General features: G+C 39.7%; 1 protein-coding gene across 5 annotated transcripts in view; it reads left to right on the forward strand.

The window, feature by feature from the left end:
- zmym4 (zinc finger MYM-type containing 4) overlaps positions 1–14,305 on the forward strand; it is a 110,974-nt gene that overhangs the window by 44,957 nt on the left and 51,712 nt on the right. For 3 of the 5 annotated variants that reach the window (XM_033045375.1, XM_033045378.1, XM_033045377.1), the window contains exons 3-6: positions 1,748–2,707; positions 6,705–6,763; positions 10,508–10,675; positions 12,327–12,405. In XM_033045375.1, coding sequence (XP_032901266.1) covers positions 1,748–2,707; positions 6,705–6,763; positions 10,508–10,675; positions 12,327–12,405 — 1,266 coding nt within the window. The remainder of the gene's footprint in view (positions 1–1,747; positions 2,708–6,704; positions 6,764–10,507; positions 10,676–12,326; positions 12,406–14,305) is intronic. The other 2 variants (XM_033045379.1, XM_033045380.1) reach the window with 2 other exon arrangements.

Here is a 14,305-nt window from a genome sequence, read left to right on the forward strand (position 1 = left end):
AATCCTCTGGGGGAAAAATGCTAATTTCAGATTTATATATGAATATATAATACTGATAAGAGTATAGCTATTCTCTATAGGAGGTTAGATATTTGGTGGTATTTCATTGCTATCGCTGGTGTTTCTTCAAGTAGAAATTGTTTGTGTTTGTGCATCATCGGGCTATCTGCCACAGGCTGATTATTGCTGGGTCAGAATGATCTTGTCATCCTACCATTGCACATTGGCATTTCAAACCTGTCTATTTAAAGTATGAAATAAAGGATAATTGAAAAATGAAGGGTAGATCAGATAATTATAGATCCTCTGTTGCATTGCTGGTTGTTGCATTCACTCAGATATGGCACCTTCTCAGTCCAAATGAATGTGAGCTTTGCCAGTAGATCATCGAGATCTCCCAACTAGGAAGTCAATGCTGTTGCCGAGTTGGCATGTACTAATTTTATTTTTGGAACATATAATATTTCTAGAAGCTCTCATTTCACACAATTTATCGAAATCCTTTGGTGTTAATCTGAGAGAATTATTACCATTATCTATTTAAAATTGTACAAAATAAAATAAATGTGTGACAAAGTTTAAGGATTTCTGCGCCTCGAATAATTTGTCTTACTGAGCAGTTAAAATAGAACAGTGAAAGGAGATTTTGCGCTGCTTACTTGATTAATATTGCTTAAAACATAATTTTAAGTTTAAAAAAAAATGGAGCTGCCCAGTTGAAGAAGGGTCTCGACCTGAAATGTAACCCATTCCTTCTCGCCAGAAATGCTGCCTGTCCCACTGAGTTACTCCAGCATTTTGTGTCTACCATCAGTTGGAAGCACTTTTTCCTAACAGTGAATCTGTCTCATTTCAACAATTTGGAATCGCAGATCTAGGCTGACATGCAGTTCTGAGGAGTCGTGAGCTCTTGCAGTGGCTAGCATTTGGAGTAAATGTTAATTGTCTATCTAATGTTAATTTGAAGTTGTGTTGGCTCTCAAGGTGATGTAAAATAACTGTGGTACCACTTTAAAGAACCGGGATAGGGATTTTCTTCAAAATCTTTGCCAATAATTATCTTTCAGACAATGATATTGGAGAAAGCAGATTATCACATGTTTTGTAGGAGCGTTCTCTGCACAAATGCATAAATTGCCTGTCACGTTTCTTGCATGAAAGCAATGACTATTTCAGAAATAATTAATTGTCTTAAATGCTTTGGTCCTGAGATGAAGATAAACGATTGTATACATTCGTGAGTGTAATTTTAGTATTATAAGTTTCTATTATCGGCATTTATACACAATTTCATGTAATTTTAAGATGTTTTATTTCTTATTGAAATTATGTATCCTTTGATTTCTTGTAAAACTTTTGACTTTTAGTGTAAATTATGTTTTTATGATTATATACTTTAAAAGACAAAAATTGTAATTAAAGCAAATAAGATGTCCAAAATAAATTTCCAGAAGGTAGTAACAATATGGAGCTGAAGTGTTGAGATGCTTGCTGCGGAGTAGTGCATGTTCAGCTACCAGAGTGGTGAGGGTAGCCATATAAGGGGAAAGGGAGTAGCTTGTATATATTTATAAAGCAGGAGAATAGATTTGGGGGAAAAGGGTAGCCATGCTTGAGATGTGGCTGGAAGGACATTTTTGAATATTTGGGTCTAGAGAGTTGATATAGACTTTTTTTACCTTGAATGTCAGTTTTGTCAGGTAATGTTTGATTATCTGATTGATCTGTCTTTCTGCTTTTCTCTTAGGTGAGGATGAAATGGAAACTGAGGGTGGTTGGCCACGGATTCTGTCCAGTGAACAATCTCCTGAGGCACTAGACTTCAGCACAACAAATAGAATAAAAGCTGAAAGAAGACTTGATTTGTCTACAACTGTGAATGAAAGCAGCTTTGGTCAGAGAGACTCGTTTGGAAGACAAAATGATGGTTTTAACAATAAAGAGCAAACTTTGTTACGCAGGGGACATCTTTTGTCGGTTGAAGACACAAGTGATTACATGAATTCGGGTGAACTTGTTGCCGTGCCTTTAGGGGAAGACAATAATGATGAAGTTGATTTTGATCCAGTGAGCAGTCCACACATTCGGGTCTCTCATAGCAACCAGACCACTCTCGAAGAGGAAAATGGAGTTGAACAGACCACATATAAGGAAGCTGAGGAAAAGAGGAAACAGTCTAAGTTTGATGAGCTGATGTGCAGGAAGCAGCCTTTTGGAAGCAAACCTGCTGAATGTGAATCAGATGGTGCTAACAACTTCGAGAAAGGGTTTTTATTGAAAAATAATGAATGTAACAAGGGCTTTGATTATGAAAATGGGAATCGGGATGTTCATAAAACAACTTTGTCTCACAGGAATGAAGATAATTCATTATTACGTAATTCAGAGATATTTAATATTTCTGAGAATGGAAATGATATTTTGAGAGCAGGTGGTAACCCTGCTCTGAATGAAGAACAAATATCTACAACATTAGTACATAAAGTAGTAACCCTGAAAGAATCCCAGGGGTTTCCAGCGAAAAGACTAGACAAGGATTTTGTTCCAGAAAGTAGGTTGGGAATCAGTGATGGTTTTCAAACAGTGGTCGATTCCTTGCCGAGGGGATTGCTGGAGGAGCGAGTTGACTCTCCAAGAGTTGAAGCCCCAGATAAGGGAAAAAATGAAAAAAAACGAAAAGCAATTGCACATAAAGAAATATTTGCAGGTTAGTTACAAAATGAAGAAACATTTGTATAAACCATACTGGTTCTGATCTTTATCTTTGGACCAGTTGGTGCCTGATTGCAACTGCCTTTCCTTCAGTTCAAGGAAAGGGGAGGTCCTAAAAAAGGGGTGATTTCCTCAGCTGTTTGTTGTCCTGTGAATTTTTCAAAAACTAATAATTTAAGAAGAGTGGAAAATTAATGTACTGTTTTCCCCAAATTAAAATTCCGGGTTTCGTGTGCTGTAGGTATTTCAATGTTGTTTAGGGAGATTGCCAGCAGTACAATAATTTAAGCTTCAAATTGTAATATGCTTGCCTTGTTTAGTTACTCCATGCCATGCAATATGGTTCAATTGTTTTTGTATAGTAGTGTGGAGAATTGTCATTTCATGTTTATTTTACAAATTCTGTTACTTATTATGATCATATATTTTGAAACTTTTTCTTTTTTGTACTTGGAGATCCTAGGATTTCCTACTAACAGCTAGCAATGCTAACTTGCTGTAGGTTCAGCAGGCATATTTCACAGAGTAAATACAGGAAGTTGGCTGAAATGTGTTGGTAATCAGCTGGGTGAAAGTTCGGGACTTCAGCCTTTGCACAAACTGGTATTGGAGTTCTGAATTTTCTGGAGAATAAGCAGCTGAAATTTGGGGCCATTATACATTCTACAATCATGAGAGCCTTTATGCCGCGTGATATAAAAGTGTACTTGATCGCAAGCAGAGTCCTCTTACTCATATACAGCCAATTTGCATTATGAAGCCAATAGAATGAAACATCCAGTCCATAACACAGTTGCTGCAATCAACCTGCAAGAAAGTGTCAGCCTGAATACTATTGGCTTTTAGTCAAAGTTGAAGTTTCAAGCCTTCAATGGTCGAGCTTGCACATAATCTAGCTTGAAATTTCAATTTAGTAAAACGCACTGCAATGATAGAGCGTTCATTTTCTCGTACAGGCTTGAAAACAAATCGGTTGGATGAATGCCATCAATTGGAGATGGTTTGCGTTATCTTCCCATTGATCTGACCAGTTTTTATCCATTAATCATTACTAAATTAATATTATTCCATTTACTTAATATTGTTTAAGGGAACTTGCTGAGTATGCCATAACTGGTCTGTTTACTAATAATGCAAATATGTTCATGCTTGGTTACTTGATGTTTAGTGAAGTGCTTGCAAGATACCTCAATGTCTTCGAAAACAATGTTTTTTCTGCAGCACCGTTCCATGTTGATCACTCTGCTAAGTATGTACTTTGCCATCAACGAGCTGCTAAGCTGCCCAGTCCTCAAAAGGCATGATCCTGTGGGGCAGCAGGGTGTGGTGGAAGTGAATGTTGCCACGGGAGGTTAATAACAGTAGAAACTTTCTAGGTCGCAGAGTTTTTTTCAATATGTTAAAAAATGCCTGTGAGTAAAATAAGGTAGATACATTTTTTCCTCATAGATTTAGTCGTAGTAGGTCGGTATGGTAGTCGTAAGTAATCGAGGGTAGTCGAAGGTAATCGAAGATAGTCGTAGATAGTCTTCATCATAGTCGAAGGGAGGTCGAAGGAGGTCGTCTTCACTATTCCGTGTCCAATTTTCCCGAAGTTAGTCGTAGCTAGTCATAGCTAGTCGAAGCTGGTCTTCAACATAATCGAAGGAGGTCTTCAACATGTCATTTTATCAAACTCTTCTAAACTCGCCAATTAGGTCACCCAAGTGGGACAGCCCCTTTAGTGCTCTGTTAAAAACTTAAGCCATTGCCAGATTCTAGCAATGGGGTTTTAAACCGAAGATAGACACAAAATCCTGGAGTAACTCAACGGGACAGGCAGCATCTCTGGAGAGAAGGAATGGCTGACGTTTCGGGTCGAGCTCCTTCTTCAGACTAGAGTCAGGGGAAAGGGAAACGAGAGATATAGATGATGTTGAGAGATATAGAACAAATGAATGAAGGATATGCATTAAAGTAAACGGGCCATTGGAAGCTGTTTCCGAGGTGAGAACGAGAAGCTAGTTTAACTTGGGTGGGGGAAGGATGGAGAGAGGGGGAATGCTGGGGTTTCTTGAAGTTAAAGAAGTCAATATTCATACCACTGGATTGTAAACTGTAAACGAAATATGAGATGCTGTTCCTCCAATTTGTTGCAGTTTTAGATATTTATTTTGTCAGGAATTATGTACTTTGAGGATTGAGTAGATGTGAGACACAAACATTTTGGATCACAGGGAAATCATGAGAAATGTGAAAGGAAAACAAAGTTGCAAGTATGTTGAAGTTGGAGATGCAGTTATGAGCTTGGAAAATGATTTAATCTTGTTTTGCAAGTAACAGTAGCAAGTGTCTTAGTTCATCTAGTGTTCTGTGCTGGGATTTGCTTGGTCAGATTGTCTTATAATGGTTGGATGGTATTACAGTGCCCCAGTACTTTTCAGTTCTGACGGTTCAGCCTTTGAAACTGTAGGAATGATGGAAATACTGGAGTTCTATAACTGCGTGTCTGTGGCCATTTTTACCTGTTATTGGATGCAGAAGCAAGGTGGCTATGTGATGGTTCATTCCATTCATAGGTAATTAAAAAAAATGAATGGAGAGAAAAAAAGATATGTTGCTCCAAATTAGTGAAAATGCAGAATTTCTTTTCAATAGACTTATTGAAGTGTCATTGACATTTCTTGGCAATCAGTCTTAATACAATCTTTGTAAACTTTCAAGGTACATCTGGCTAATTTATTTGTGAGGAGATGATATTGGGGTAATTTGCGCTTTCCTAGCTACTAGGGGGACATCCTGACTTATTTTGTGGAGAATTATCTTAACATGTGAGTTTTGATTTGGGGACCTAGGGAGATTGAGAGTCTGTGTAACTAAGTGCACATTATACATTCTGTTCTTCAATGCACCCAGTGCTGCCAGAATCCCTTTGGAAGAAAGCTGGCTATCAGACAGCAAATTGACCCCATTTCAGTGCTGTTTAAAACCTATGTCAGTCCCTTGAGTCCTCGTATTGTTTGGAGAAAAGGGACTAAAATGTTCAAGTATATGAAACAACTGACAAGGATAAAATGTACCTGCACCATACCATTTTACAAAGTACTAGAAAACTGAGCAATCCTTTGAAATGCTTGTATGATAAGCTATGGAAAATAACCGACTGCTTTGGTGATCTGGCTGGTTGGAGCTGTTTTTTGTTCTCTGTATTGTTCAGGACTTGTTTATTCCATCCTCTTCTTGGCAAGCTGTCATGTCCATGCAGTGGCTTCCCAGCCAAAGGAATCTGATCTGAAAATAATCTAATGTATGAATAAAAGGAAAATAATGTAATCCATACATTTATGGCTTTATGCAAAGATGATCTTCAGTTCCTCACTTGGACTTGATGTACTGCTTAATACCAAATGAGTGGAGGAAAGTTGAGAGGTAGCTGGAAATGCATAGAATTTGATGAACAACCCTCAAGTGCTAATTTCACTTCCATATTCTTCATTGCTGTGTAGGATCTTTAGTTCACTATTGCGCTAGCTTTGGTATTTGTTATGAGCATCATAGATCATGTGTTTAACCATTGCTTCCATTCATAGTTTGTGCCAAATCTGTGCCTCAGAGATGAATGTTCCGATGAGGAGTTTTCATGAATAATAATGAGCTTGAATCCTGTTCTACATTGATGTTGTAAACATGATGTATGTCTGGTTTCTTAATCACGGAGTTGTGTTTGAGAAGTTATTCATCATAGCTGAGTAAGCATAAACAGGAAAATGTTTTATAGAGGGAACATTTAAATCTAATGAACATTTTTAATCTATTAGTGGAACTTAAGGCAGAGTATTAGTTCAGCTGAAGCCAAATTTGAGTTCCAAACTGCTGCTTTTTGTGGCTAATTTTAAATATAATACAGAGATTTATCATTGGACAAGTCATGATGGGTTTCAGTTTTGTTGTGATGTCATACAAGTGTGAGTTCTTGTTATAAATAACTTTTTTTAAATATTTGTAATTCTCAGATGAAACACTTGACCTAGATAGTCTTGAATCCGAGGCAACTGTTACAGCATCCTCTGTGGTAAGAAACATTAATATACACTGTCTGAATATTTATCTGCTGACGTTTTTTTGTGTTGGCAGCCTAGGTCTTGCACAACATGTAACATGCTCTTTCTGCTCAGGTTTATACTGATCAGAATATATCGGCTCTATTAATCCTCAGAATGAAAAGAATGAAGTTTGAAAACTTAATTTCAAATGCCTTGCCAGCATTTTGAATCATTGATAGCACCAAAAGTTCTGTTCTTGTCATTCACCTGCCACTGAAATATTTTATGCACACTATTATTGCTTACAGTCTTTACTGTATTACAGTCATAACATGTGCCTTTTACTTGCAAGAAAGTGCCTTTAGGGCCCTGGGTTGAATGGGAGGAACAAGGGGACAAGCAAAAAGGGGTGACATTTGTTTGTGTGGATGATACTTTAAGTAGGGTAGTCATATTTGTGTGGATGGAGTAGTGAATAGTGAACCAGAACATCTCAGAGGAAACTGTCCTTTTGGAATATCAAAAGGAAAGAGTAGAGTGTTGATATATTGAGTTGTGACATCGCTTTGGAAGTGTCATAAATATTGGAAGATGATTTCATGATGTGCAAGCTGGAATGGTTGCATTTAAGAATGGTTGCATTTAAGAACAACGAGAGACCATTCAGAAACTGGGAAAAGAAACAGCCTTGGTCAGAGGCCCTGTCGAATTCTGGTTCAGGCAAGATAAATTCTCAACTGAAAATTCTCCCATATACATTCTTCGTTGAACATGGATCGGTACAGCCCAAGAACAGGTCCTTCAGTCCACAATGTCTCTGCAGAACAAGACAAACTGCCTGCACAAAATCTATATCCCTCCATTCCCTGCATATCTTTATAGCCTATTCAAACGTTTCTTAAATGCCACTGCTGTGGCCACTGTCCAATGCCACTATCATTCCTTTGAAATCATCATTCAGCCTTTTGCATTTTCCCAGTCAATCTCATTAAACTTTTCAGTTCATTTCAGTCTTCCAGAGACAGTTGAGTTCAAGAACTTCAAACCAAGAATGTTACCAGTGTTTCCTGCCTTCCTTCAGATTTCCAGCAGTTATTTTGATTTGTGATTTGTGATTCTGCTTCTCCTATTTGCACCACATTTAGTCTGAACTTTTGTTTCCCAATTTATCTAATTACTGTATGCTTTGCCTTGAGTCATTGCTTAGTTTATTGTAATCTCGCCTTTCACACACCATTACATTTCTTCTTCCCTCTCCCTATCTAGCCATTTTAAGCTTTTGTCCATTTCCAATTCTGCTGATATTATCTAAATTCTAAATCTGTTTTTCTCTCTCCAGTACTTGTATGTCAGACTATGTCAAGCATTTCAATTATCCAGTATCCATTGTATTTTACTCTTGTGCGGGGAATGCAGTATTCCCTTTAATTTTATGTACTTAGCTAGGTATATTGTTTAGAATTGTGACAAGGGTATTTTGTCTCATTTTATTAATTTACCCATTATGAGCTTTTGTAAATGAAACAGCTGGTTAGCTGAAAAGTCTTCCTTCTTTCTGAACCATGATTTCCTGTCTACCACAGAATTTATTAATTTTCTTCTCCCCTGCTTAGCAGTTTTGTCCTGTCCGCCCTTGTTATCTTCAGTAATGTAGTTGCTTCTGCTGAAACGATTCTCTGAAAGGGCTGAATAAGCCACTTGGCTGCCTCAATTTCTATGTCAAAACTTTGTAAGAACAAAACTAGGCAGGCTACCTGGCATCAACCAAGGCATTGGGATAATTCTCTGTGTAAAGGTATTTAGCTCAGTCAACCCTCATCTCAAATGTCTGAACATAAAACCTAATCGCTAAAACTGTTCTGCAGGCTGGTTGTACAACAACCTAATATAGCCATTGAGTGTACCCTCATTCACTAGCAAAGTGGTGGAATGTATTCACTAACATGCAGTATTTCCTTTACAATGATAGGCTCACTGATGCTCAATGTAAATCCTGCCTTGTCAAGTTAACTCCAGACGTCCAGCTTGGTTCCAGCATGGGCAAAACGACTAAATTCCTGGTGTTGGCTGGTAAAAACGAAGGTAGACAAAAATGCTGGAGAGACTCAGCGGGTGAGGCAGCATCTATGGAGAGAAGGAATAGGCGACGTTTCGGGTCGAGACCCTTCTTCAGACTCTGTTTTTCAGACTCTGAAGAAGGGTCTCGACCCAAAACGCCGCCTATTCCTTCTCTCCATAGATGCTGCCTCACCCGCTGAGTTTCTCCAGCATTTTTGTCTACCTACTATTCCTGGAATGATTTTGACATCAGCAAAAGCATCTGTTGGAGCGCTTTATCATATAATTGATAAAATCACTGGGATTCAAGGGAAAATCATCCTGCTAGAATTCTAGCACAGAGAACAAGGCTGTGTTGGTTGGTGGGGCATTTAAGCTATACAACTTGCCTGCAGGAATTGCTGGGTACAGTCTCTCTGGTCTGGCCTTCTTTAAACACTTCATCACAAGTGGGAATGATCAGCAGTGAATCCACACTATTCAGTTCCATTCACAAAATGTTCCTTTGATAAAGTGGTCCATAATCTACACGTGGAAAGATCCATTTTGTCAGGAACCGAGTGTTTGCACCATAGTGGTGTCATCTATTGTTCAACAAGGGATAGTCTAACTTCTCGTAGGTGTTAGACTGCATTACCATGAATGAATCCGCCACCATCAACACCCTGAAGCTCTCTATTGACCAGAAGCTAAATTGAGCCAGTCACCTAATTACAATGGCAGCAAAAGGACTGATTGAGTTGCATCTCTTTCCCCAAATCCTTTCCATCAAGGCTATGTGTAAATCTGGAATGAGACAAAATGTTTTCCAACAAAATCTTTAATCTTGACATTCTTCCCGATGGGCCCAATCAACCCGCCCTCATTCTTACCAAGACCAATACACTGCGGCTGTAGTTTGTGTCATGTTTAAATGTAGTGCCACAGCCTGACAAGATTTCTTTAACAACATCTTAAAAACTTGAGGTCTGGACCATTGAGAAGGACCTGAAGTAGAATATGAAAATAACGCCTGCAAATTCACTTTAAAGGTCACCCAATATCCTACTTGGAAGAGCACTGCTTCTTCTTAATTGCTATGGGTTCTAAATGTTGTTACTCACAGAACTGAGAATAACAGTCGGTACTGACTGAATACACAACTGAGAATAACATGGTACAGGCGCACAACGGTTGAGTTGCTGCCTTCCAGTGACAGAGACCCAGGTTCGATTCTGACTACATTTGCTGTCTGCATAGAATTTGTACATTCTCCCTGTGACCACATGGGTTTTCTCCAGATGCCCTGGTTTCCGCCCACATTCCAAAGATTTGGAGGTTTGTAGGTTAATTGACTTATGTAAATTGTCCCTAGTCTAGGATAGAACGTGCACAGGTTGATCGTTGGTTGGCGTGGACTTGGTGGGCCGATGGACCTTTTTCCACGTTGTATCTCTCAACTGAACTAAACCATACCCACAGGTTTGCAGGTTATCAAGAGGCAATTTGCTATCACCTTCCAACCATTTAGAAATGATTAACAAATGCATGCCCAGGAGACGCATGCTTCCCTTATTAAAAATTGAAAGAATTGGAAAGAAATTTAGCCAAAATATTGATCAAATTACTGTTGGAGGCATTTTAATTGGGAAACTGACATTTAAGCATCTGGTTTAAAGCTTTAAATTGTGTTGACAACCGTTGCAAATATATTGAAACTTCTCCGTTTATTTTAGGAAAAGAGTTCAAAGTCACACCGCCATAGTGAAGCTCCAAAAAACACACCAACTGTCGATTTTATGTCAGGAATGAAAATAAAAGATGAACCTTTGGATGAAGGATATGAGAAAGCCTTGGTATCGCAAACAGGTGTAAGAGTTAAGGACGAGCCAGATTCACAACAGGTAAAGTTTTGATTTGTTTTTATCTTGCAAAGTGTGGAATAAAGAAAGAAAATAAGTAAATAAAATGTCATAATATCTTGCTTTCCTATTGATACCTGTTGAATATAGTTGAAAAACACTAATTGGAGTACAACTGAAGCGATGTTCTGGGCATTAGTATACTTCACCTGTATATTTAAACACAAGCATTGCTACGTCAGAATTTAGTTAAAAGTGGACAGAGAAAATGTAACATTCCAAATGCAATATTGATTTAGTAAAAATTTAAAGAACTTTCGTATTGATATTTATGGGAGAACCATAATTGTGTATTTTCTCTCACAGCACTAAGTATCTAACCGACAATTCATCATGCACATTCTCGTTGCTAATGTTGCGGAGAATGTTGTAGGAATGTAGAAGTTAATAATAATAATAATAAATTTTATTTAATGGGCGCCTTTCATACATCTCAAGGACACCTTACATAGTAATCGGAATAAAAACATATAATCGGAGTAAAACAAGTAATTAAAGACATCACAATGACACAAATTAAAAACAGAATTCAATCCAAAAGCAGAAAATCAAAAACACAGTGTGAAGAGAGAGCAGCGGCAACCAAATCGTGCCAGCGTCCACTCTCTCTTCACGGCAGCCATCTTGGACACAGACCTACAAGACTACAGTTAGACAAAAAAATCATCCCCCCACAGTGGATAGCACTGTGGAGGAAGGCACAATGTCCAGTCCCCACCCCATGTTCACCCCAAAGTCAGGCCTATTGAGGCCACCGCAGTTGCCTCTACGGAGGCCCGATGTCCCTGGCCGTTCTCACTGGGTGGTCTTGCCCCGGCGTCGGGAGAGTCCTTTCGGTGGCTGGGCCACTTGGAACGGCCGCTTCTTGGTTGGAGCCCGCGGCTGCCGAAGCCGACAAGGCCGCGTCGGTTTGGCGCTCCTAGGCTCCAGATGAAAAAGTCGGCGCCCGCTCTCCTCACTGCCGCCTTGCCGCCTCTACGCACGCCGTCTCTCCGCACGCCGCCTCTCCGCTCCGCAAACCCGCAGCCCGGAGATGTTGCTCACGGCGGTCCAGCTCGCCAGAGCTCCAGCGCGGCGACCCAGGCAAGGCATCGCCCGCTCCGCTCCGCTCCAGCGCTCCAGCGCTCCAATGCAGTGCCGCCACGCAGGCCGAGGTGCTAGGTGGTTCCCGCCAAGAAACGGCGCTCCAAGCCCGCTGGTAGGCCACGACGACGGGTCGACGGGCAGCCCGGAAAAAAGGCTGCCACACCGACCAGGTAGGGACCTATAAATAAAGTAACACCTACCCCCCCACATTAAAAGACCATATCCCCTACAAACAAAAAAACAGGACTCACTAAAAACTAAAAAAAAAAACGAATTTAAGACGGACGGCTGCTGCTAGCAGCCGTTCACCAAGATGGCTCCTCCTCCTTTTATGATTGGTTATTGGACAACATTTGCACTTCTGGACTAATTTTCATTGCCCTGATGTGTGAGCAGGGGAAACCTGCATATTCTGCATTCTGTCTTCCTCTTTGCCCCAGCTATTGTACTTAAGTTTAGATAACATGCAAAACAAATCTTTTCACTGTTTCACTGTACACGTGACAATAATGAACCTATACTGATAATTTTGTGCATTTTATTTCAGGTATACGGTCAGCATTCCAAGCCTCAGGAGTCTGATATTCGAATCAGTGCTGTATTCTCAGTGGGCGGTGCAAAGACTGGTAGGCATTGTACATTGTTAATGAATTAGAGAATAATTAATTTGTACATGGAGGAGGACGTTTTAAAAGTATGGTGATAAAATGATCGACAACAAAACGTGTTTTCTTTTAAGGCTTATTGTCCAGGAGGACATCTAATTTGAATTGATGATAACTTTAAAAAATAATAATAATCCTTGCCAATTCCTAACAAAGTCTGCCAGGCCAAGTACACCCATTCTTTTTCATTTTTAAGATCATGCACAAAACATGAGCCTTGTTAGCTAGGCCATGGGAAATGAGGAAGAAGGCACTGTCATAGAACATGGAAAAAGACCCTTATCCCATGAAATCCATGCTAACCATTCAGCACTCATTTAACTAATTCAATGCTAATCCTATTTCTATTCTTCCCACATTCCTGTCAAATCTCCCCGAGATTCTATCACTCGACTGCATGTCAGGGACAATTTACAGTCTCCAATTAACCTACATGTATGTCTGCAAGTCTTTGGGACGTGGGAGGAAACCAGAGTGCATGGTGGAGGGTGAACCGACTTGGTCATATGAAGAAGGTGCAGTCTTTACTCAGCACCTGAGGTCAAAATTGAACCTGGATTGCTGGAGCTGTGAGGCAGCAGCTCAGCTGTCCATGCCATTGTGCTTCCACTGGCGAGTATTGCTATCTGGTTCAACAGTTCGATGCTGCTGTATTCCAGAATTTAAATTTCAGGATCACTCACCCAATTCCATTTTGCTAAGAGTTTTCCATATTCTGTATATGCAGAATAACATCCAGTGGAATTCAAGCCACAGAAATGTTGTACGTTACATTGAAGATTTGATGCAGACAGATTGCTGTTTTTAAAAAAACCCTGCAAAGTTAGGATCAATCAAAAATCATCAGTTAAACAATACAAAAAAAAGTTGCTGGAAAATCTATTTTTTGTGAAATAGCTCTTTATTTTATTAATAGATTATTTCCCTGTGTTACAATTCCTGGTGAACAGGATAGAATTGAGGCCCATCGTCGCATATTGAATTATCTGCATTGAAATCTAATTTCATGTCATAAGTGATAGGAGTAGAATTAGGCCATTCGGCCCATCATGTTTACTCTGCCATTCAATCATGGCTGATCTATCTCTCCCTCCTAACCCCATTCTCATGCCTTCTCCCCATAACCTCTGACACTGTATTAATCAAGAATCTATCTATCTCTGCCTTAAAAATATTAGTGGAGACATCCTCTCCACACCACTCCATCCAAGCCTTTCACTATTCTGTATATTTCAATGAGGTCCCCCCTCTTCTAAACTCTAGCGAGTACATGCCCAGTGCCGACAAACGCTCATCATAGGTTAACCTACTAATTTCCTTGTATACATCAACATTGCTTACAGAACTTTGTTGTCAGTTGTTCGCAGAACTCAGTTGTGCTCCTATCATTTCAGCAATGCTTGATGCAAATTCCAAATGTTCAAGCATTGTCGGTATTTTTACTTTGAGGTTTGTAGCTGATGGCGTATGCGCTGTTCTCCATCACTATTTGCCTCCAGGTAAAAACAAATTGAGATTACCATTTGGTTGGATGATGATAGGTTGTCATGTCTACAGAAACTAGTGTTCTGAGACCAGAGCAAAATGAAACAAAACAGAACCCAGCCCCACCCACCTTTGTAGCATAATCAAGTTTTAGGCAAATAGAAATGTCTGAAATAAGTGGTTCAGCCTACATATCCACCGATAGAGCCTACTAGTGGCCAAAAACACAGCAGCGACATTCTGGGAAGACATTAATGGAGGCTGCACATCTTGACGTCACAGAGGGGTCACAGTGGCGCAGCGGCAGAGTTGTTGCCTTACAGCGAATGCAGCGCTGGAGACCCGGGTTCGATCCTGATTACGGCTGCTGTCCGTA

This window comes from Amblyraja radiata, chromosome 27 (genome assembly GCF_010909765.2).
Source record: "Amblyraja radiata isolate CabotCenter1 chromosome 27, sAmbRad1.1.pri, whole genome shotgun sequence".
Classification (NCBI taxonomy): Eukaryota; Metazoa; Chordata; class Chondrichthyes; order Rajiformes; family Rajidae; genus Amblyraja; species Amblyraja radiata.